Below are 22,891 nucleotides of genomic sequence, written 5' to 3'. Positions count from 1 at the left end.
TACACCAGAAAATACAGAATGTTACAAAACTGTTGCTGTACACTCATAATTCTCAACTTTTTAGGATAGGTAAGTCACAGAAACTCATTGCTGAAATAAGGAGTGAGTAACAAAGCACATCTGATATTGAATGCAGATCTTTACAGTTCAATTTTGGGGAGAGAAAAGTATAGCATCAGTCTTCATTAGTCATCAGCACTTTATATGCTGAAATGTCATATATATCTCTACATGACTTGTAGCAATACAAAGATTGCGTTGTCTACATGCACTCATGCTGACAAACACTTTCTAATGGCAAGAACTTTTTCTTAAGTGTTTCTGAGGAAGGAAAAGCAAGATAACAACTTCAATCATACAGCAATTTGCTAATTCAGTAACATAATCTTGTTTTACTCTGAATGCACAGATTAAAATATAGCTGTACTCTGCAGCAAACCTAAGTTTTAAATACTCAGTGGAGCTGTGGTTGCAGAATATCTTGGATGCTCAGAGGTCAATTATCTTATGAAAGTGCTCACAAGCTTCTGGAGAACAGAAGAGTTGTTCTTTTTGTGTACACCCAACCATAAAGGCATGTGTGGAAGGCTGAGAAACTCTGCTGAATAGTGCTTATTATTTCACATGCTGGACATCCAGAATGGTTCCACAGCAAAAGTAATACATGATTTTGATGGGAAGTGAAATAGGAGATCTAATTAACTTCTGTTACACAGATAGTAATAACAGTCTTATATGGAGTGCAGCATGAAAAATTATATTTTTAATTTTTAATATGTTAAAAATGGCTTTGCAATCTACAGTTTTATTTTTCAAATAGAAGGAAACAACTCCTGTCAATATCTCCCAGATTGTACATAAAAATTCAGTATTTCCCTAATCCTAGCTCTGTATGCTGACTCAGTGCTAAATGCTTCAAATCTAGTGATAAAAAGTGCACCATGTTTAGCAAATGGATGCATCTCTCTCTTTCAAAGCTTCCTTGAAGGACATCTTTTTCAAAAATACATTGAAATTATATAATTATATTTAATTTTTAAACCTGCAAAATAGCATCAGTGTAATCACGTTCACAGCTTCACCTTCTCAATGTTAAGTTCTGAAAATTTTCTAAAATGCAGAATTAAAATCCTATTTACATTCAACATTCCCAATAAAACAGAATTAATTCTAATACTATTCAAAATTACTCGAGGCATCTTTTTTCCTCATTGCTTATATTTGTCTTGCCATATATGCAATTTAAAATCATATTCATATTTTAATATTTCTAAAATCTCTAGAGCTTATTTGGGCCACTTGGTGGCTCATATGTGCCAGCTACAAAACAAATAATTCTGCACAAGAACTATTTGCTAATATATTAGATTTTAAAAAAGATATGGAAGTAATAGTTTCTGTGTGTACATTAAGGAAAACAAAGTATAATTATTTAAATTATGTTAATAGTTTTACTTTTTTTTAGTAGCAAATGCAGTACAAAAGGTGTATTAATTCAGTATACATTTTCTGTATTTTTTCAGGCAAAAAGGAAGAAAGAATTTGCCAAAAAATGACAATCAGGACAACCATAAGAAAAAATGACTGTATAAGTCAAAGCCCGGTAAGCATAAAAGAGCTGTTTTGATGCTGGGCCTGTGGCATGCCAAATCAAGTACTAAGAAATTGGTTATAATGAACAACAAGCAAAAAAAATGCTGCTGGCTTCTTAAAAGCAGACCTTTCATCCTAGGAATGTTATCCTACTCATAAATACAGTAAAAATAGCTGTTCCAATGACTGAAACACTGAGCCCTCCTACTAGAAAAACATCTGGCTTCAAATGAAAAATACACACCATAATTGCTTGTGACTAATGAAAGCATTGAACTCTTTGGCACAAAAAAACCATTCCACTCTAAAAGAGGACTAGAATGTTTCGACTTACAGTGTGATGGAAACACTGCTCCATTCCCCTTTGAGGACCTTTACACTCTGTGTATCTTCTCCTGCACATAGCATGGGTCTCCATATCATAAATTCTTGATCCCATTTATTTATGTGTCTACTTAAGACATCTTATTTCTCAGCTTTTGTGTAGCCCCATCTGCAGAACCCTGGATATTTCCGAGTAGCAAATGTATTTCTCACGTAGCACTTAAAAGAGAAGCATTTGACAAAGTAGCTTAAGACTTCCAAAAGGCCTCTGGTAAGATTTTATTGAAGAACCTAAACAATCGTTAGGGAAGAGGCAAAATATCATCACATATTAAAAGACATCCTCTAGAAGTTCAACAGTGGTATGTTCATATTTTAATAGTAGGGGTGTGTGGTGTATTTATTTAGTTTTAGAAGAAGGGTTGGTAAGGAGGGAGTATAAATATATAGATGAAATTACAGTAATTTTCCAGTTAAGAGAAGATGCTGGAGAGCTTCACAGTTACTTTAGTAACTGTAGTACAATTTAGGTTAAGGGACAGCAATATGACAAAATAAAGACATGGTATTGACTAAATGAAGAATATTAAAATGAAAGGTTTTGTCAAACCTCATAGGTTTTTTAAGCTAGTTGAAAAGATCCTTACTCTGTTGTCCAGTTCTTTGAAAATCTCTGCTTTCCTGCTGACAGAAAGGCTAACTAAGAGTTACAACATTTAGGGAAGTGGATAGGCAGTGGAAACAAGCTCATTCTAGAGTATCTTATGATTCAATGCTGCAGTACTAATGAGAGTACTGTGGAGCTGTGGTGCTTCTGCATTGCTGCAGAACTACAATGTTCAGAGAGTAGCAATAAGAATGTTGGCCAAGTTATGACTTGAATGACACAACAAATGAAGCCTTCCTTTTTATGACTTTCTGTTGTAGATCATATTTCCTTCCCTCTCTAACCACCTTTGAAAAAGACTCAGCACCATCCCACTTCTATTTGTATTACAACCCCCTTCTCCCAGTATCTTCTTACTCCTGATTTCCTTGATAGCTGCACACCCTTTGCACAGTCCAGATTCCCTTACCCTTCACCCAGAAGTACCTCCAGATTTTCATGTCCTCAGAATTCCTATTCATACCCTTAGCTCCAATTCCCTTCCTCTTCAGCTCCCCTACTGGCACTCTTTTTCAATTGTGTGATTTTGGCCAATCAAATGGTGGTATCTGCTCTGACTGGTTTGGAACTACATACACTTAGTAATCTCTAGCCAGATTAATACTGTCAAACTTTGGAAAGGGCAGAGTATGATTACATTTCTTTAATTAATAAGGGGGACTATTAGTGGTTAGGACAAAGTCTTTTTTTACCCCCGTTAAATTTCAGAAAACTTAAAAGCTGTCAGAGTAACTTTTTGGTCTAATTTTTATGAATATGGCACATTTCATCACAGGCTGCTTGGAAGGCAGTGGATCAAAGCATCTTTCATATGCCCCACCTGCATAAGAAATCAGATTTAAAACTATCACAGAAAGAACTAGATCTATTATAGCCATTCTCAATTTCCCAGCTATTAACACTGCTTGTTTTAATTAAAAATTATTTTTTTTTCTGTCAGATTATCAGATAAGAAAATTCCTCAGATAATGTAGTAGTGAGAGAAAGTGACTTCAGTCTAGAGCACACATAATTTTCTAGCCACTCTGTGCCCTTGTTGATTTGTTACTGCATCTACTTTTTGGATACATTTCTTAGAGTGATAACACAGCCCTCAGTCACAAGCAATATGAATAAGAAATGGGAAAGCTTTTCCACTGCTATGCTTTTCCTCTTGAACCTTCAAGGAGAAAGATAGACTTCCCTTCATTTTCCTTAGAAGAATTTAACACATGATTAAAAAATAAAGAATAGTTTAATTAAAAAAAAAATATTTTAAACGTGGCTAAACTTAGAATGAATGAATTTTAGAAGTTAAAACAATTTTTTAGACCAGAGTCCTTCTCAAATGTAAAAATGGGTTTTAATCACAGAGAAGTTTGAAATGTAATATTTTTGCAACAAAATTTAAGATGTCTAATTTCAGTTCTTATTTTACTTATAGGTAAACGTGGCTTCTTGTGATGGAAAATGCCCATCTGCAACAATTTTCAATGTCAATATTGATAGCCATTTAAGATTCTGTAAATGTTGTCGAGAAATTGGAACACGTAATCTGACTGTGCCGCTGCGCTGCTCAGGAAATGGCACTGAAATTATGTACGTCCTTCAGGAGCCTATAGACTGCTCATGCCAATGGAACTGAACATTACTGTGGATACAATTTAATCTGAATAAATAAAATGAGTTTCCTTTCACCAGACATGATTTTTTGACTGTGGATGGTTGTAGTAGTCTGCAGGGATATAAAAAAGTCCTCAGTTATGCTTTATAATGTAACTTTTCACAAATTTAGTAAAGATGTTGTTTGTTTTTCTTCGAATTGTCTTTTAAAATGTTGGCATGTATAGAAAGAAAATGTAAATCCTTTTGGACAAGGTGTAATCATCATTTATTTCTACTCAGTGGCTTTCCGATGAGCTGTTGAAAGCTGGTTAATGTCTGTGTTTCCAGTATTTTAAAATTTTGGATTGTGGCTACCTATCAAAGTTGAGAATTTCTCAATGGTTCATTTGCTTTGAGACCTTCAGTGGAAAACTATCACTGGTCCCATGTTTAAATGGGAAAGAAGCATATTAGCATTTTGAGAATGACTGAATTATTTATTTAAAAAATAGAAAGTTCATCTGCAACACTTTTTTTCTTGTTTAAAAATCTATCTTTTGTCCATTAAGCTGTTATCAATGATTCTACTCTGCTTACACTGTAAGTCACTGAGAAACAACACAACTATGATCTGTAAGTACTTGTAGGAAATCTTCAGAGTACACAGCAGAATCATAATAATATCTTTAAACCTTAGACATATATTTAATTTTTGTGTATATTATAAATATGAAGCATGACCAGGCAAAGGCTCAAGATTTCAAGCTTTTGTGCCTTTATGAAAATATCTAAAAGCTGTTTCTGCTATGAAAAATTCTATTTTATATCCATTTTTCACTTTTCACAGAAAAGAAATTGGCTGTCTGCTAGCTATAGAGTAAGATTCTATGTATATATTTATTAGAAAATACCAGAACATTTTAACTATTCATAATGGGTTTCTTCCTTTGTTTTCCAGTCCGAAGATTTGCATTCAGTATATTTTTATAAAATGCATTTTTAAAAAAAAATACTGAGATTTGGACTGAATTTACACTTCACAATTTTTGAGTCCAGGAAAAAAAAAATCAGGTAAAATAAATGTTTTGAAGGGCTTAGGTGAGTTATTCATGCTCAATCAAGCTGTGAATGTCCATGATTCAGCACCTTAGGTTGAATGTAATTTCCCCTTTATTAAATATACTCTATAACCTTCTCTTAAAAATTAAGGATACAATTTTAGGCTTGTTTTTATAAGATTACTTTGCTTTATGAACTCACTGAATGAAAATCGTTTAAAGTATAACAATATTTTCCTTATCATCAAAATTGATTCAGAATTAAAATTCTTGTCTAAAAGTCTGAAAACCTTTTGACAAACAGTTTTAATTTCAAGCTGTTGTCATTTAGTTACAAAAAGGTTGGATTATCACATAGATTATTACAATGAAAAGTAAGTAGTATAAAATTTAAAAAGCCCTTTAAAATCCAAGGCTATTTTGCTACTTCGTGTGACAAATCTTTAAATGTTTGTTATATTCAGTTTGATGGCTTATAAAGAAAAATAGCTTATCTAGGGAAATCTGTCTTTACTAACAAGACTCATCTACTCATCCATATCCTTAAAAATAGTGACTTGGTTTAAAAACTAAGGAAGAATCGATTGTATTATCAGTAAAATATTTAGCCATTCTAAGGAAATAATGATAACCCAGTGATCAAAATAAAGTGACGCTTTGAGAAAACATATGCTTCATTTGCACATTTTTCTAATTTGTATGGCAGATGTTTCAAGTTGTATTAGATACCAGGGCCTAGAACCAAAATGTTCTCTGATACTGCTGTCAGAATTTGTATACAGAAACTTTTCACGTGGGCAAGAAATGAAATTTAAATCATAGTCATAGCCATAGTTTATTTAAGCTTAGAGAAATTAAAAGAACAACTTTTAAAAGAAAAATATATCCTTAGAGCCTTTTGATTTTTTAACATAGAGATAGGAATCCTATATTTGCATTAAGAGAGTTTGGCCCAAAACTTATTAATGAATTTAGCATTTGATAAAAAGGAAGCTCTCACAATACAGCATTTTTTCCATATAATCACTGAACACTTTATGTGTTTTGATTGAACAGCTGTGTGTTTTATAAGACATGTGCTTTTCTAAGATTTAGAACTGTATTTGTAATTAAAAAGAATTTAATAAGCATCATTTTGCAGAGTGATAATAAATCAGTGTTGATGCAATAATTTACCTTTGCCACAAAAAAGAATGCTAATGCAAAATCTTGGGCAAACCTGGAAATTAAAAAAGCAGTTATGTTTAAAATTAACTTCATGACAACCTGTAATGATATCAAAATGGTGTTAAAATATTTTTTTTCCCACTCACCCAATTTTGTTTTTTAAAATGCAACTGTAGGGACTGAAGCCTAGGGCAAAATCATACATCTTCAGTGTGGCTGGATAGGGTGGCTCTAAGGTCACCTTTCATTTTACGATTAAACTTCAAACTTGGGCTGCTTTGGCCTGGTCAGAAAGTGAACAAGATTGAAACCCATGAACCATTTCCTAGACAGCCAACCCACCGCTGTTACCTCCATGAAGATGACATTGGCACAATGTGGTACATTTTATATAGTGCCTGCAGTGTGGCAGGACTGTTCTGCTCTAAATGTTTCCTCTGTCTGCAACTTAAATATAAATGTAGATGCAGTCTGTTGTTCTGTCTGGGTTTTTTCATCTCTCTTCAACTCTGCATTCCTGCCTCAGATTGTGTGTAACTCTATTTGCACAGATGTCTTGTGAGCTGCTTTGGAAAACTGAGCCAACTTGAACCTTACTTAGTTAAATATGAAAATTAATGCCTGTTTATTATTGACTAAAAGACCTTTAATACACAGAGTTCCCTCTCTCCTACCCTCTCTGGAACAAAGACTCAAATAATTTCTACTCCTCTAAGAGAAAGGCTGAGAATGCATGCTTCTGAAACTCCCACAGTCATTGAAAAATGTGAGGAGCTGGGGAGAAGTGTACATGATGGAGTGCAGTCCTGCTGCAGTCCTGCCATGCCTTGGCATTTCTCCCATTTGTAGCTGCTTCCACAGGCCCTTCATTCCTACATTGCCACTGCTGTCTTCTACCTGTGCTTGCAGAAGAAGTTCTGCAATATAAAGGATTGCGCATAAAACTATGCAGATATTTTAGAGATTAACATAAATAAATCTCTATACTTAGAATCAGATTGTACCTGAATATGCCTCTATAAAATATTAAGTCTTTGCCTGTATTATTTATATTTGACTTTTATAATTCCATTGCCTTATTACTAGGCCATTTGTTAAGACCAACTCTTGCCTCAATATGCAATTAGAATTTGAAACACAGCTTTTAAAATTAGGTTTAAACCACTTATTTTGTGTTTTTATTAATAAAATCTGAGAGTATAACTATACAAGCACCTAATATTCTCCTTTTTTGGCTAGCCAAATCTGTATACTAAAAATAAGAAGTAAAACTTAATACATTTATGTGATTTATTTCCACATTGTAGGCAAAGCTCCTCCCAAATACATGAACCTGTGCTTTGGTGAAATTTTCAGGCAGGATCAGGCCTGAAGTTTCGTGTTTGAACATAGTTACAAGCCACATAATATACTGAAAGGTAGAGGCATTACAGGAACACACTCCAGGATTAAAAATGGTCACTGAGCTGTTCACAATGCTTAAGCAGTGACGAAGCACTGTTTCAGATGTAGCTTCTTTCCCCTTTCTTTCTCCTTTCTCTCTTTCTTCACCATTTTTCCTGACACTATTTGTTTTTCTCTTGACCTTCTGCACTGCTGATAAACTGAGTTTACAGAGCCTGGATAATTATTTTTTTAATTATTATCATGCGTTGGTTCTATATAGTTCTTTCCATCTCATTTTCTTCCATCTCTCCTTTTATAAGAATTCAAAGGAAAAATCGAATTTCCAATTATTACAGAGACTCAACTTTGTGTGAAAACTTACCGCCAAATAAACATGAAGGTACCACTTGGGAATAGTGTGGCAATGGAAAACATTAACTTGAACTGACTTTTTTGAGTTCTGTTCCATCAAATCCTTTTCCAGATGTTACCTTGAGGTGATGCTGTTGCTGTAATCATGTGTGGGTGTATGTCCTATGGAAAAATCCCACAGTGGTATGATCTAGTACAGGGGACAGAACATAAATGAGTTGTCACACATAGCCATAGCAATATAGCAATCGTGGAGGGACAGCATGAAGGCCAGAACACTAGCAGAAAATTTGTATAGTTATAGTGAGGTATTGGTTGGATTTCACACTGCCAACTATTTTGGGGAATATATTTTCAAAAAACATTCACATGAACATAAAAAGTCTTCTGAGGGACAGACTTCAGCACTTAACATTAATGCAAAAGAAAAAAGGCTTTTATTAAAAAAAAGGTTATGGTTGAGAGGGTCTGTACATAACATCGTGTACTAAATTTTCTCTAACCTTTCTTTAAGTGCCAAGTGGAATATGCAAGCTACCTATAAAACAAGGAAACTTAGAAATTATCTATCCATTATCATTAAGAGGTCACCATAGCTTAGGGTGGAAAGGCATATTCAGAGCTGAAGGACAATGAACTGTAGCAACTGCAAATACGATACATTGACCAGATCTTAGCAGCCACATACTGATCATTTAAGAACTGTAATTTTTGCCTATTTGGAAAAATAATTCTACATATAGACCAAATAGGTGGTCATATACCTATTGAAATCAGTAGTAAAATATTCCCTAAGATCCAAGATTTGAGAATCTTACTGCAAGGAGGTAGTCTGAAGAAATGTCTTATACGTGTAGTTTCTACTTTAACAAGTAGTTTTTGTATGAGGGAACTTGAAGAAATGCTTTTGTACTGATGTTGCATTCTGGAGAAAACCAATAGTGGATGATGTTAAAACTTAATCACTAGAAATGCTGAATAAAAGGGAGTGGTTGTGTTTTGGGGAGTGTTCTTTTGATTAAGGTGGAATGTGCACACACACTTAATTTGATGAAGTTAATGCAGAGAGGGCTTCTGCTGGTGTCTTGAAAATTGCTTAGTTAATAAAGCCTCCCTTTGTGCTCAATGGCTACAAATTTCTCTGGGAAAAAATGAGTATGTCTGCTTTGCAAAACAGCTGAATAGGCAGTAGCTAACTTTTGTCATTGATAGGTAAAACAGCACTCAGGTGATTACACTCGTGTGTGCTCTGTATGTGTGTGCTTCTCAGAGAGGGAGATTGACTCAGTGTTTTGAGATCAGGGGTTTCATTGAGGCAGCTTTTGATTTACTATGTGTGTCCTTGAGCCAGAGTAACATAAAAGCTCCAAAATGGTATTTTTCTGGTGAGAGTAAGCCTGCCTTGTTTACCACAAGTTATAAATAAAGCTTTAGTTAAAAATTTTATTCCTTATGTCACAATTCACAGTTCAGTTGCATACAGTTTTAGTAAAAACCAGGAACAACCCACTGAGAAACAAGACACTATCTCAATGTAGAAATATGATGTGATGATAGCACCTAAGAAATACACAGTAAATAATATGAGTGCTTCTCATTTTTATGGTACATATATGGTGGCACTGATTTTTATTTATTCTATTATTAGTAAATAATTTGTATCGGCTTATTAAGCTAATTTAATTGCAAAGAACACAGTGCAAAACTAATTTTCTATTTAAAATGTTAATTTGGGGAGGGTTAAGACACTGGGAATTATATTGAGGTAGGTTTAACTCTGAAATTGCTGCTTCAGATCTGGCCAAAGGTGGAGATCACCCAATATATTTTTCTGAGCTGAGTTCTTGTTCAGGAGCCTGAATAGATCAGTAAAATAGATCAGTGGTCCTACCACTATACGTTCTTGCCTATTCTTTGTTTATAGATTTTTATGCTGGTAACTTTTTGTGGGACCTCTGTAAGATCATAATACATATAAATGGGCTCTGCAGCTGTGCTTATTGCTTCCATGGAAAAGTGTTTTAAGGTTTATTTTAAACACTGACAAAGGGGCATCTGGCTAGAAATGTGTATTGTAGAAAACAATCAGAGTCTGGAGAAAAGTAAGTAAGGGGTTACACTGATTTTAATGAAGTTTGATCTGGTAATCACATAGAAACTGAAAAAAACCCTGACATTTTTTACACTGAGTTGTTTTTAAATTACTACAAACAACAGTCACATCCACAGTTCAGTGAAGTTAAAGGAAGGCCATCTGATCTCAGAAAACTTTATATGAGGCTTGGGAAAAGGCAGGGCCAGAGCAAACACACAAATCTCAGGTCCATCATTGGCTGGTGCTGTATCCATGTGAAGTATAAATATGTGTATTCGTTTTTCCCTTGTATCTTAGATATTCTAACATGATTTTGCTTTGAAGCTGTGGTGATTCAAGCACTTCAGAAACACGGGGACTATAACATTTCTTTCTCTATGGATCAAGCAATTCTTCTTCTGCTTTTATTAAAATATTTATTTAAGGTAAGAAAAATACTCTGTGTTTTGACGGTGGATAGCTAATCTAATTGAATGTTGAAAATAAGTGGTTTGTGATTTGGACTGTTTTTTTTTTCCTGTTGTTTTAGCAGTCACAGGGGGCTCTCATTAGTGCTACTGAACATTCCCAGTCTTCCTTCTAAGTTGTTGGAAGCTCTTTTGAGATCCTTAGTCTCTTTTATTTCCTGCTGCTTTGGATTTAATGTTGTTCCCCAGAAGAAGTAACATCTTTAAGTAACTTTTAAACAGGTATGGGGTGAAGTAAAAACTTTGGTGAGTTCAATATCATACCTCTGATAGTGGTAAAAAGCAGATCTTTGGGGAGGACTGTAAGAATAGCATATGAGAATTATCTATACTGTTTTAGTTTCCCACCATTTGCAGCTTAAGGACTTCTTGAAATGGATGTATTTGCAGTGCATTTTGTTAGCTTCAGTGTAGTTCACTTCTATGAACTTCTATGAACATGAATAAGCCTTCTCTGACACCCCTTGAAATTTTTATTACTTGTTTTAGCTTTGTCAGATAAACTATTTATTTTGTGAAGAACTGCCTTTTTTTCATCGTTGTTTACTTTGAATCTGGAGCATACCAGCTATGCTTCATCCTTTACAGTGCTTGTACTTGAAGAGCAAATGAAAATAAATCTCTGCTCAATTCTGGCTACTTAAGACCTTTGCTGTATTTTCCCTCAAGTGCCTCTTTTTCAGACTGAGAAGCCTACTTGAGTCTTGTGTTGAGAAGTAGTCGATAGCAGAAGTCAATAAGTGCTTGGGTTTTTTTAGGTCTCCTGGTTGATGTGTAGCTAACCTGAAAATAGATTTGAACCTTAGGTATTTGTGCTCAATTTAATGATATTTTTTTCTTTTTTAAGTTGCTGCAGTCTTTGGACAAGGGCCTAAAAATTACTGACAAGGTGCTGAAAAAAAAAGGGACATTCTAAATCCCTCTCATTGGATATAAGTATGGAACAATGTCTGCGTACACTCGAAAATGTGGTTCTTGTCTTTTAGCTCTAAGGAGGTTGTATTTATGTACAGTAAAACGGCATACATTATTGCTGATGGTGGAAAATTATTTTAAATGGTTAATTCAATTATTGCAAAATATATATTTTTTATCTTTAAAAACAGATTTTCTTACTCTTTGGATTCTCTGCAGTAGATTGTTTACAGGGAACGCAAGTCAGCTATACACCCCTTAATTAAAAGCCTGTAACTTTTCGAGAAAAAATGTTCCTCAAAAGACTTGTGTGTATGCCATCAATACTAGTCTAGTGTGCCAGTTCATCCCAGTGGTTTTATGTAACCTCTTCTAAAGAATTTATAGAAGTTAAAGGCTTTATAACCTTTATAAAGTATATACTTCAAAAAGTATGATCTGAACTCTGAACACTAAATCTTGATAGATTTATAGTTACGTTAGTTTGTCATTAGTTAAAGGAAGTTATGGTAAGCTAAACTGAATTCCAGGGTATGTTAATTAAAAAAAAAAAAAGCTGAATGTTTTTGCTTTTTATATGCATGGGTTTTTTGTTTATTTGTTTTGTTTGGGGGGGGGGGGTTGTACAGGGAAGATTGCTTTATAGGACAACACAAAGTAATACAATAATAAAACTGCTAACTTTTATTTTAGTGTCCTAGGGGTTCCTATTTGATTTTTATTTCTGTTTAGTTTTTTTGAACAGGATTTTGAGTTCATTGTTAAATGATGGCATTTGTCATCTCAATTCATAAAGAAAATAAAAATGGAACTTAAAAGACAGAACTGCATCTTTTATAAATGCTGTGTGATAGTGACTGGCATTGCATGCACCAATTTATCTGAATTTGAGAGGTGTGATTCAGATTATATTAGGTAGAAGAAGTCCATAAATTTCTGATTCCAAATGAAATTCAAATAGAGAAGGAACCTGTTTCTCTGATATGTTAATCCAACTCTTTCAAAGGCAGGTAAAGTTATCAAAAAGGTAGTATCAAAAATACAGAAGACTTTTGTCTAGAATGAGTTGACCTCTGTAAGAATTTGCGACAGAATCATAAAATCACTTAGGTTGGAAAAGATCTCTGAGATCATCAAGTCCAACCTATGACCCAACACCACCATGTCAACTAGACCATGGAACTAAGTGCCACATCCAGTCTTAAGACTGTGCCCCGTTGTCCTATTGCTTGTTGCCTGGGAGAAGAACCTGACCCCCACCTGGCTACAACCTTGTTTCAGGGAGTTGTAGAGAGCGATAAGGTCTCCCCTGAGCCTCCTCTTCTCCAGCCTGAACAACCCCAGCTCCCTCAGCCTCTCCTCATAGGACCCCAGTCCCTCCACCACCTTGTTGCCCTTTTTTGGACTCACTCCAGCACCTCAACATCCTTCCTAAACTGAGGGGCCCAGAACTGGACACAGTACTCCAGGTGTGGCCTCACCAGTGCTGAGTACAGGGGCAGAATCACTTCCCTGGACCTGCTGGCCACACTGTTCCTGATACAGGCCAGGATGCCATTGACTTTCTTGGCCGCCTGGGCACACTGCTGGCTCATGTTCAGCTGCTGTCAGTCAGAACCCCCAAGTCCCTTTCTGCCTGGCTGCTCTCCAGCCACTCTGTCCCCAGCCTGGAGCGCTGCATGGGGTTGTTGTGGCCAAAACAAAATGAACTGCCATGGCTAAATTGGATTGGTAGGGAGGTGTGTGTTAAATAAATTATTTCTTTACATCTTGAACATTGTTGTTTCTTATTCTGAGACATTTGAAAACTGTGAAAGTGATGCCACTAAAGTCTTTAATGCGTAATGGAAGAATAGGACTGAGACCTTCAGACTGTCTGTTGTGATTACAGCATGTACATTGCAAGTGAAATCTCTGACCTTGTTTCTAAAATGATGACAGATTTCTGTCATATTTGGGTCAACTGACATGGTTTGGCCACCTCTAGAGAGAGAAAGAAAACTAGAACCTGTAGCTGCAGAACTTGTAAAAAATTATGAAGCCTCTGTATGTCACACAGTAGGGCTGGTGATACTGGTCCATATAAAAACTGTTGCTAGCTGAAAAGCTATAGTTAAAACCAGTTAAAATTGACAGAATTTAATTATTTAGTTAGAGGTACATTTTCTGCATTTTCTACTAAGTTGCATTCCTGTATGTTTCTGTTACAGGGTTCAGAGTGTCTCGACTGTGACCAAGGGAAAATGCCTGCTAGAGCAGTTTCGATAGAGTGGACTGAATTGCCCAAAGGGGAGGATCCAGACTACTATATTGTGACATGCCAGCAATCAGATGCTTTCAGTCAAAAAGTAAATTTCATCAGTCTAAGCACTGAGTAGTTCCATATGTTTTTAAGCTGTAAATAACAGTAACTAGTAGCATTGTGCTTGATTGCTTTTTTTTTTTCTAATTCAAAATAGCAAATCAAGAGAAAATTTTAAAAAATTTTACGGAATTTTGTAATTCATGTTGTTTATGTGCACTCTTACAGAGTCCTCCTTAAGCCAGTGGAACTTAAAAGACCTTCAAGTATTCTGTTGAATAAGGATAGATAGGCATATGTTCAAAATTAAGGATATGCAAGATCTTAAAGGAGAAAAACCCTTTGAATGAGGAGTCTAACTTCTCCAGGAGAGGCACAGACACTACTCCTACCTCTCTGTGGGAGGGTGTTGTTCTTATTTTGAGTACAGGATGTTCTGGAACATAAAGAAAATAAGAGGATTTCAATATGAAGGTGTTTGTTAATAGTGTGATTTCTAAAAGGTTTTGTTTTAAATATTGGGTATTTTGCAGTTTAAATGAAACCTTAAGTTTGATATGCTGCAATATCAGCTGCCCTTTTAAAAACTTTATAGATAATTTATGAATTGCATTTTTATTACTTTCACTTTATAGATAATTTATGAATTGCATTTTTATTACTTTCACTATATTCAGAAATTCTTTTAACTTGCAGATTGTAAGAAACATTTCTAAAGTTGAACAGGAACCTGTTAGTACTACAGTTCTGCTTGAGGAAAATAAGAAGTATGATATAACAATAGAATCGCTAAAGAATGGCCAAATCTTAAGTGTAAAATCATTTAAGACACGTAAGTAGAGTAGCACAAAAATATATTGGTATCTTTATAGTTAATCTAACATTGAAGATTAGAGAAGCAGGAGTTTAAATCTAGAGGTTAGTAATCTATTTAGAAACTTTGAATTGATATATATTTTCAACCATGAGGGGTAGTAGGAATAATTTCATATAACATATTTGTTTAGTGTAACAATTCTGAAATATGGGACTGATGTAAAAGTTAATGAGACTTTTAAATACCATAGCTTTTGCGATGCTACAGTAATTCTAGGAGAAAAGATTTATAAAAGAAGATCGTGGAGACAGTTACTTAAAGCCTGGCAATTTCATATCAACATAGGGTTGTGATTTTTTTTCTTTTATAACTTAAAAAAAAAATTTTGTTTTTGCTTCATGATATTCCCACTTTAAAAAGGGTTAATTAGCAGCTTGAAGGCCTTAGCATTGTGACTCACTGGAACAGACTTTTAGTATAAGAATTTGTGAGTCTGGTCACTGAGCTTATAAAAATATCCTCTACAGCTGTAAATCTGTTTAGGACCATAAGTCCCACCAGTTACTAAAATGAAAGGACTTTCTAATCTTAATTTCATTAATTAATATAGTTTATAGCATTACCTTTGTACACATTACAAGCTCACACTAGCTTTGGAATACAGACTAGGATATGAATACAAACAACATAATTGGGAAAAATACACAGTTGAAAACATTGCAGCAGCTGTTGAATGCTGAAAGTGCATTCAACAAGCTACAGAAAATGGTTCGTGGCTATGCTACTAATGTGTTACTGCACTGGACATCTATTACTTAACTGCTGTTCTATAAAAGTATGTATTTTTACAGCTAAACACTCCTTAAACCGTGCACTTTTATTTCTTTTTGCTTCAGACATAAGTTTACATACCGTGACAATGATTAAACCATGACTTTTTTAATGACACTACCTTTCTTTCCCTGGTGTGTGTATCGCTTATCACTTCTCAAAAGAAAAACATAATAATGTTAATGGAACTCTGAGTTAATTATTCCTTTGTGGTAAAGACAGTGTCTATTTTTTCTTGTTATACTAGGTGGAATTTCAGAAAATTGCATAAAAACATTTGTAACAGCTACTACAGTGTCTTTTAACTGGAGTATGGTGACCAAAGAATTTTCAGTTTCTGTTTTACTGAATGGTACTTCTGAGATTATAAAAAGACCCAGTGGATTCTTTGTATGGAGAAATTTGACACCTGCCACCTTATATACATTCAAGTTTATATTTGAACAATTACATCTTGAATTTGTAAATGTGTCTCAGTCACTGGATGTTCAAGCCGAAACAGGTATATATTAGAGTTTCTTGTAGTCACAATGAATGCAGGTTAGTACTGCACATTTTCTAGATAAGTTAAGAGTAAACTGTAAAATCCTGTATTCCATTTTACAGTTTATAGTAGATATGGATTCTTTTAGTTCTGGAAAGTGGAAAGAAATTGAATGTTACTGATATAGAAAAGTTATTTCTACTTACTATTTCTTAGTATTTTTAGTAGGAATAATTAGGATTTTTATGTGCAAATATTTTAAGCTAACTGTAATTTTGCAGTCTAAAATAGAGTCAAGGCAATGTTGAAGTTGAGTTGTAATTATTTGAGTGTATGTATTGAATTTGCTACATAATTTCAAGGAAAAAGCAATGAAAACCCTGAATTTGATAAGCATTTGGAACACTTTTTACAGCATTCAAAATACTGCTGAATGGCTAGCCTAGCTGTGCTGTTTTGTTAGAAGTGCTGTAAAAGAGGCAGGATTCTGAGCATGTTACGGGTTAGTTGTGTAATTTTAATGTAATTTTAAACATGCTACTCTGATAATGCAACTTAAAATCTTTAAAATTAGAAAAAGAAAGAATAATATACACTCAAAGTCAAGGGAATAATTATTTTCCTAAACTCAGGAAGCTATTAAAAGCAGGTTATTTTTTAACTTCATTTTTAATGGTTAAAAAAAATGAACCATTGGAAACTAAGTTTAAAGAATGATATTTTTTTTGGAGTAGGATTGAAAATTAGTGAATATCTTTCTTTCTTTTTTTTCCCCCTTCACTGGCTTGTAGTTGATATTCTTCTAATTCAGTCAATCATATTTTTAAGACATTCAAGATTTTGAAGGACTGTTGACTCATAATTACTGAATATTTGGGGGGTTGAAATCATGAATTAATTAAATGCTATTGTCATCGAAATGTGTAATTATAAGAAATCTTGCACTGTACCACTGACATGAATGATACAGCATCTCTTTAAAATCCTGTCCTTCTCCTATAGGCACCTGTTCCCAAGGGTGGGTGGCATTCCAAAGCAGCTGCTATCAAATGGGTAAGGAGAGCAAGCCATGGAAATCAGCACAACAAACCTGTCAAACGTCTTCACAAGGGGCACATCTTCTTGACATAGGGAGTGAAGAAGAATATGGTTTTATGTTGTCATATCTCCAGAAAATTAGTCGAATAATCATGATATGGGCAGGTCTTAATGACTTAAAGGTCAGTCTATTTTATCTTCTTTGCTACTACACATATGGAAGCAAAAACATTTTGATATGTAGAGCCCGATTGCTTGGAATAAAAGTTGCTAAACAGTACATTGGTTATTTGTTTATATAGTTATTAGTAATGAGAAGAGGAATCATTATTTCTTCCTGTTTATACTGAAAATAGCTGTGGAAAAAACCATGTAGTTTATACATAACCTGTTTAACTTTCCTCTATTTTGTGTATGTGTGTGTGTGTGTATTTCCCTGGGATATTGTTTTGCCTGTAGGTGGTACTGTATTACCAGATTTTAAATCTTAATCTACACAAAAGTTGCTTACTATGGTTACCAAAGTCCCGTATTGGTTTACTCAGTTTTGATGCAGGTCTGAAATGTTGAGTGGTGAGCTTAGGGACGTCAATCCAGTATAGATGCTGGATAGGCCAGTGGAGAAGGAATTGGAGCAAGGTATTTCTTGTAAAAGGTTTCCTGTTCCTCATATTTGAGATATGAAGGTTCTTAATGCTGCATCTGCTGTTACAATATGATTCACCGTGGTGTGGTGTCTGATGGTGGTCTGATTTGGGGACGACTACAGACACAAATAAAAATATTGGGAAAGTGGTTAGAAAGATGGAGGCATTTGCCAGAACAGTGGGATCCAGTCTTCTGTAATTTGGTTTAGTGAAAACTTCTTTTAAGTATCAGGAGGTTGGGAGAAAGCCACTGTTTTTCAGTTTAAAAAATCTGCACTTTGAAATTTAATTTTAATATTGTTTTGATCAAATTATTGTAAAAGAAATGCTGTGAAAACAGTAAAACCAAAGCAAACCTTATGTGTAAGAGCAAGAGTGGTGTCATACCACCTGAAAGACAGAAAAAATATTTTTTGCTGACTGGGGCTACACAAACAAGTCAGAGTGAGATAACATACAGACTGAAGAAACACAAATCTGTCTAGGTTTGTGGTTAGTGAAGCACTCTAACCATCCTGGTTAGTAAAGCACTATTAATATATGCATTTTACATGTAATATTATTTTGTATATGACACTGTAGAGTCGCTTCTCAAATGGCTGTAATTTTTACACCATGGTGATTTTCATCATAACCAACTTGGTATTTTAGAAATATAGGTATTTGTAAGTGGCTGCCAGAAATAGATGTCCCATGGAAGCATAATATTTTGGTGTGTTGGAAAGACTACTAGAAATTTGGGGGGTTTTAACTCTGATTGCACAGAAAAGAGTTAATTACCAATTTGGAATTTGACTGTTAGTCAACTGTTTAATCATTACATGCATTTTTATGTTTGTGGGAGTCAGTCAGTTAAATGAACTAGATGAGTACCATGTCTTAAGAATAGCAAGGGATAATAATAAAATGCTTGTTTTTCGAGCACTTCTTTCCTAATTATTTGTACTTAATTAGTGTGTTCAAGTACTGTTTCATTCTGAAGTGTCATTGTTGTCATTTGTTCTCATTTTATGAGAACTCTAAATTGTACTTGCATCAAATTGTACTTACCTCAGGAGCTCAAAGATCATGGGACATACACCAGGAGTTGCAGGATTTGTTTGGAATCTGAATAAAAAATACAGATTAAATTATTTTTCTTTCTCATTCATATTTGAAGCACTAGGAAGTTAAATTTCTGTTTTCAAGTGTTTTTCTCTCTGAGTACCCATGGGACTTGGGCCCCCTGGTGGTCTAGTGGTTAGGATGCGGTGCTCTCACCGCTGCGGCCCAGGTTTGATTCCTGGTCAGGGGACTTCCCCGGGCAGATGGAGCTCGTCAGCCCTGTAAGGCCATCCATCTAAGAGAAGGTCACTCTAAACAAACCTACGTCCTGAGGACCTCGCTGCCACCGTCCAAGCTTGTTTGGCCCCAGCAGATGAACCTTAGAATTAAAGGGTGGGCTCAGTTCAGCGCACACTGTGTCTCACCTAAAAAATCCACTGCGCAGGCTCGAAGGGTAAAGACCTTTCCCAAATCTTCGTGATGACCCATGGGACTTGAAATATTTAATGAGAAGAAGTTGAGACTATAACCTACTCAGAAGGTTTCAGCAGCCTTAAGTGCCAAGCACTGTGACACTGATAAAAATTAGTGATGTTGTGAGCAACATTAGTTCTGTAGCATTTGTATTCTCACAGTGTCTTCTTCTTTAACTCTACTTTGATCTGTATCTGAATTAAAATCATTCCTGATGAGGCTGAACATTCTTGTGAAAAGTAACAGAGACTCTGGAGATGTAGGTCTGTGCCCTGGATAAGAATGAATGGAATGCTTTGGTGGTGCCATCCTGTCCCTCCTGACATGTGCAGTTCTTCAGAGCTAGGAAGTGGTAAAGGTAGCCAAAGATTGTTCACTGAGGTTTCTCTTACAAACCTTGCTACAGAGGTTTGCATCATAGTAGTATCTTGTGATTTCCTGTGCTTGTTGTTAACTCCAGTGACCAAGAAGACCAGTATAAAAAAAATTTTGATCTATATAGAGTTTCTGAAATGGTAGAGTATACCCACAAGTCCTCCTGAAAGTCAAGTTGAATTATTTCATACCACTGAAAATCTTCTTAACTTTCCTGGAAAAATGAATGATATCACAATATTTCATTTGATTTTTTTTTTCAATACAACAAATTAATTAAAAAAATAGTCACAGTCTCAACAAACATGAGTTTTTATTGTTTTCTCAGAGCAATGGAAAAAATCCTTTTTTCTCCTCCTCCTCCCACTTTTGAACATCTTTAATAAAAGAGTAAACAACAGAAGACTTAAAATGATGGTGGTACCTCAACTTTTCTCCATTACAGTACTTAAAGCATTTACTTAGGCTGTAGGACCACGGACTTGCTATGCCTGAAAGCACTTTATGCAAGTTTACCGCCTGAGAGTGCCTCAGTGCCCTGCAGAAATGTGCTGGGTTTTCTATTAAGCCCTTGTAGATGTTAGTATATGTTAGTGCAGTGTGGACTGAAACCTGTCTTCCACTAGAGGGATCTGTGATGCAATGCTGTAAGCATATTCTACAGGCATCTTTCCTCCAAAAATATCATGTTACCTCAGTCTAGTACCTGTAGAGCTCTGCTAGAAAAACTGAAAGTACCTCAAAGGTAAGAAACTTGGAGGGAGGTGTGAGTGTGTCCTACATGCTGAGCAATCAGTAAACAGGAGAAAGGAGAAAGATAACATTTTCTCATCCGGTTGTGAATCTAGCCATGTTTTTTTTTCAGCTAAATATTTTTGCTTTCAGACGGGATTTATGATTATTTTCTGCTGTTTTGTTTTTTTTTTTTTTTAAAGTGAATGACATTTTTAGACAATTATCCATACAAGATTATTAAATTATTTGATTAATAGTGATTTTTAAAGCCTTGTTTGATGAAACATACTCATGTGGCTTATATTATGTTATGTTATTAGCTTGTAATCTTTTGTAATAGAAGAGATAGAACTTTACACTGAAACATTTACTTTATTCCTATATAATTAATTTGTATAAATGAAGTACGTAAGTTTTGTATGTTTGGGAAATATGCTTGCAATGAGGAAAGCCTTAATAATTCATCATTATAATCTAAAAATACATGTTTTTCTAATTTTTTTTTTGAATCCAGGAAGAAGGTCAGCTCTTGTGGACAGATGGATCTCCCTATCTTCTAAAAGCTGGTATCTCATCTTTGTCAATGATACCAGAAAACCAAACTGACTGCTATGCCCTTCAGAGAGATCCTACTGGTCCAGATTATTTCTTCACAGGATTTTTCTGCTATGTACAGCTGCCATATATTTGTGAATATGAATGTAACTATATTTTTTCAATCTTTTGCATTTATTTTTAAAAACCTTCCCCTGACTGCATTTATATTTGAAGATACAAATATATATATGAAAAGGGTTTTAATGAATTTTTTTTTCACTTTTGCTTTTCTTTTTCAGTACCTTTGGTACCAGAGAACATCATGTTTAGTGTGCATGATGTCAAGACAACCGAAGCTGTATTTATGTGGAGTGATATGGGCATGTGGCTTAAGTCAGGCTTTGCACTTATAATCAAGTACTATTTTGATCAGTGGAAACCATACATTCTGAACTTGCCTGTTAATACAACTCAAACAAAAATTGTGCACTTGTCTCCTGGCCTTCACTATAGTTTTTTATTAGCAGCAAGGAACTCAGAAGGAGCACAGTCTATCTTAAGTCCAATTCTGAAGGTAGAAACAAGTAAGTAACTAGCAGTAATAACCAGACAATCATACACTTTTTATATTTTTTCCTTTAATTAAACAAGTTCTTGTGTTGATATTTTGTCTGAAAACATAAGTAAATCTGAACATGAATTCTGATCCAGTATTTACTAATTTGTAGAATGGATTCCAAAAACTTCATTTAGGTTTGTGCTAAAATCCTTTCTTGGGATTGATTAAGAAAAGCTCAGAGTTTTCAGTGGCTGCAAGAACAAAGCCATACAAATTTTGTTTCTGTGAAGTATATTTTAAAATCTCATTATTACAATAATTTTACTCACAGAGTTCCTACTGATGTCCAAAGGTAAAGCTGGATGTCAGAGTAGCAGTAAAGTATTTTTTGGCTATGCTGGTGAAATTCAGAAACATATTTTCAAATCAGAAGTAAAAGATTATGTCAGAACAAGCAGAGGTATCCCTGTTTATCTGCAGTTAAGATTAAGCTGATCTCTATGGTTTAAAAATCCATTGTATTTTGACCTCCTGTGTGATGCAATATGTCCTAAGTAAAATTCATTCACAATTAACTTGTATTCTGGTAAAGTCTAGCTGAATGAAGCCAAATGAAACCTACCAGTTGGTAGACATGAAAAATGCCTTTTCACCTAAAGGTGATCAAGTGGAGATGTCCTGTTTTGGTGATGCTGGGGAAGTTTTCTCATTTCCAGAAGTTAAAGAAAACGTACTGCCCTAATGTTTTTACCAATCCTGACAAGGCAGTTCAAATGTAGATAAAGGTCTATTTTCTTAGAGATAGAATAAAATACAGGTTAATCTTTAGGTGAAAGAAGCTATTCTTTTTCTCCATCATATATGTTTTGTACAGTTCACTTCCTCCTCTGGGCTTTAGTGCACTTGGAAGTTCTGTCATGTCCTGTGCCTACCAAACTCTCTTCTCTATAATCTGATTGTTTGGTTTCTGTTTAAAAGACCTTGTAATGCAAGTTGCCTCTATAATGAAGAAAATATATTCCTGCTTTCTCCTATGCAAAGCAACTATAAGAGATGGGCTTGTGTGAACTTAGTGAAGTTCAGCAAGGCCAAGGGCAAGGTTCTGCACCTGGGTTGGGGCAATCCCAAGCACAAATACAGGCTGGGCAGAGAATGGGTCAAGACTAGCCCTAGGCAGAAAGACTGGGGGGTCTTTGTGGATGAAAAGCTCAATATGACTTCGCAATGTGCACTTGCAGCCCTGAAAGCCAACTGCATCCTGGATTGCATCAAAAAAAGAGTGGCCAGCATATCAAAAGAGGCGACTCTGCCCCTCAACTCTGCTCTTGTGAGAGACCCCACCTGGAGTACTGTGTCCAGGCCTGGGGCTCCCAGCACAGGAAAGATAGTGACCTGTTGGAATGAGTCCAGAGGAGAGCCA

At 35.1% G+C, this 22,891-nt stretch overlaps 2 protein-coding genes across 5 annotated transcripts in view; both read left to right on the top strand.

Annotated features, from left to right (window-relative positions):
• OTOGL (otogelin like) overlaps positions 1–4,265 on the top strand; it is a 91,371-nt gene extending 87,106 nt beyond the window's left edge. The window contains exons 57-58 of the mRNA XM_064656903.1: positions 1,524–1,603; positions 4,008–4,265. Coding sequence (XP_064512973.1) covers positions 1,524–1,603; positions 4,008–4,208 — 281 coding nt within the window. The 3' untranslated portion in view covers positions 4,209–4,265. The remainder of the gene's footprint in view (positions 1–1,523; positions 1,604–4,007) is intronic.
• A 2,530-nt stretch (positions 4,266–6,795) lies between these two features.
• Positions 6,796–22,891, top strand: part of PTPRQ (protein tyrosine phosphatase receptor type Q) — a 136,985-nt gene continuing 120,889 nt past the window's right edge. For all 4 annotated transcript variants that reach the window (XM_064655578.1, XM_064655577.1, XM_064655583.1 and 1 more), the window contains exons 1-7: positions 6,796–10,671; positions 13,839–13,976; positions 14,627–14,762; positions 15,826–16,080; positions 17,065–17,282; positions 20,890–21,076; positions 21,212–21,496. In XM_064655578.1, coding sequence (XP_064511648.1) covers positions 10,624–10,671; positions 13,839–13,976; positions 14,627–14,762; positions 15,826–16,080; positions 17,065–17,282; positions 20,890–21,076; positions 21,212–21,496 — 1,267 coding nt within the window. In that variant the 5' untranslated portion in view covers positions 6,796–10,623. The remainder of the gene's footprint in view (positions 10,672–13,838; positions 13,977–14,626; positions 14,763–15,825; positions 16,081–17,064; positions 17,283–20,889; positions 21,077–21,211; positions 21,497–22,891) is intronic.

The sequence above is a fragment of the Pseudopipra pipra genome, chromosome 5 (genome assembly GCF_036250125.1).
Source record: "Pseudopipra pipra isolate bDixPip1 chromosome 5, bDixPip1.hap1, whole genome shotgun sequence".
Lineage (NCBI taxonomy): Eukaryota > Metazoa > Chordata > Aves > Passeriformes > Pipridae > Pseudopipra > Pseudopipra pipra.
The sequence above is the reverse complement of the archived record's forward strand: the minus strand, read 5'-3'. Positions and strand labels throughout refer to the sequence as shown.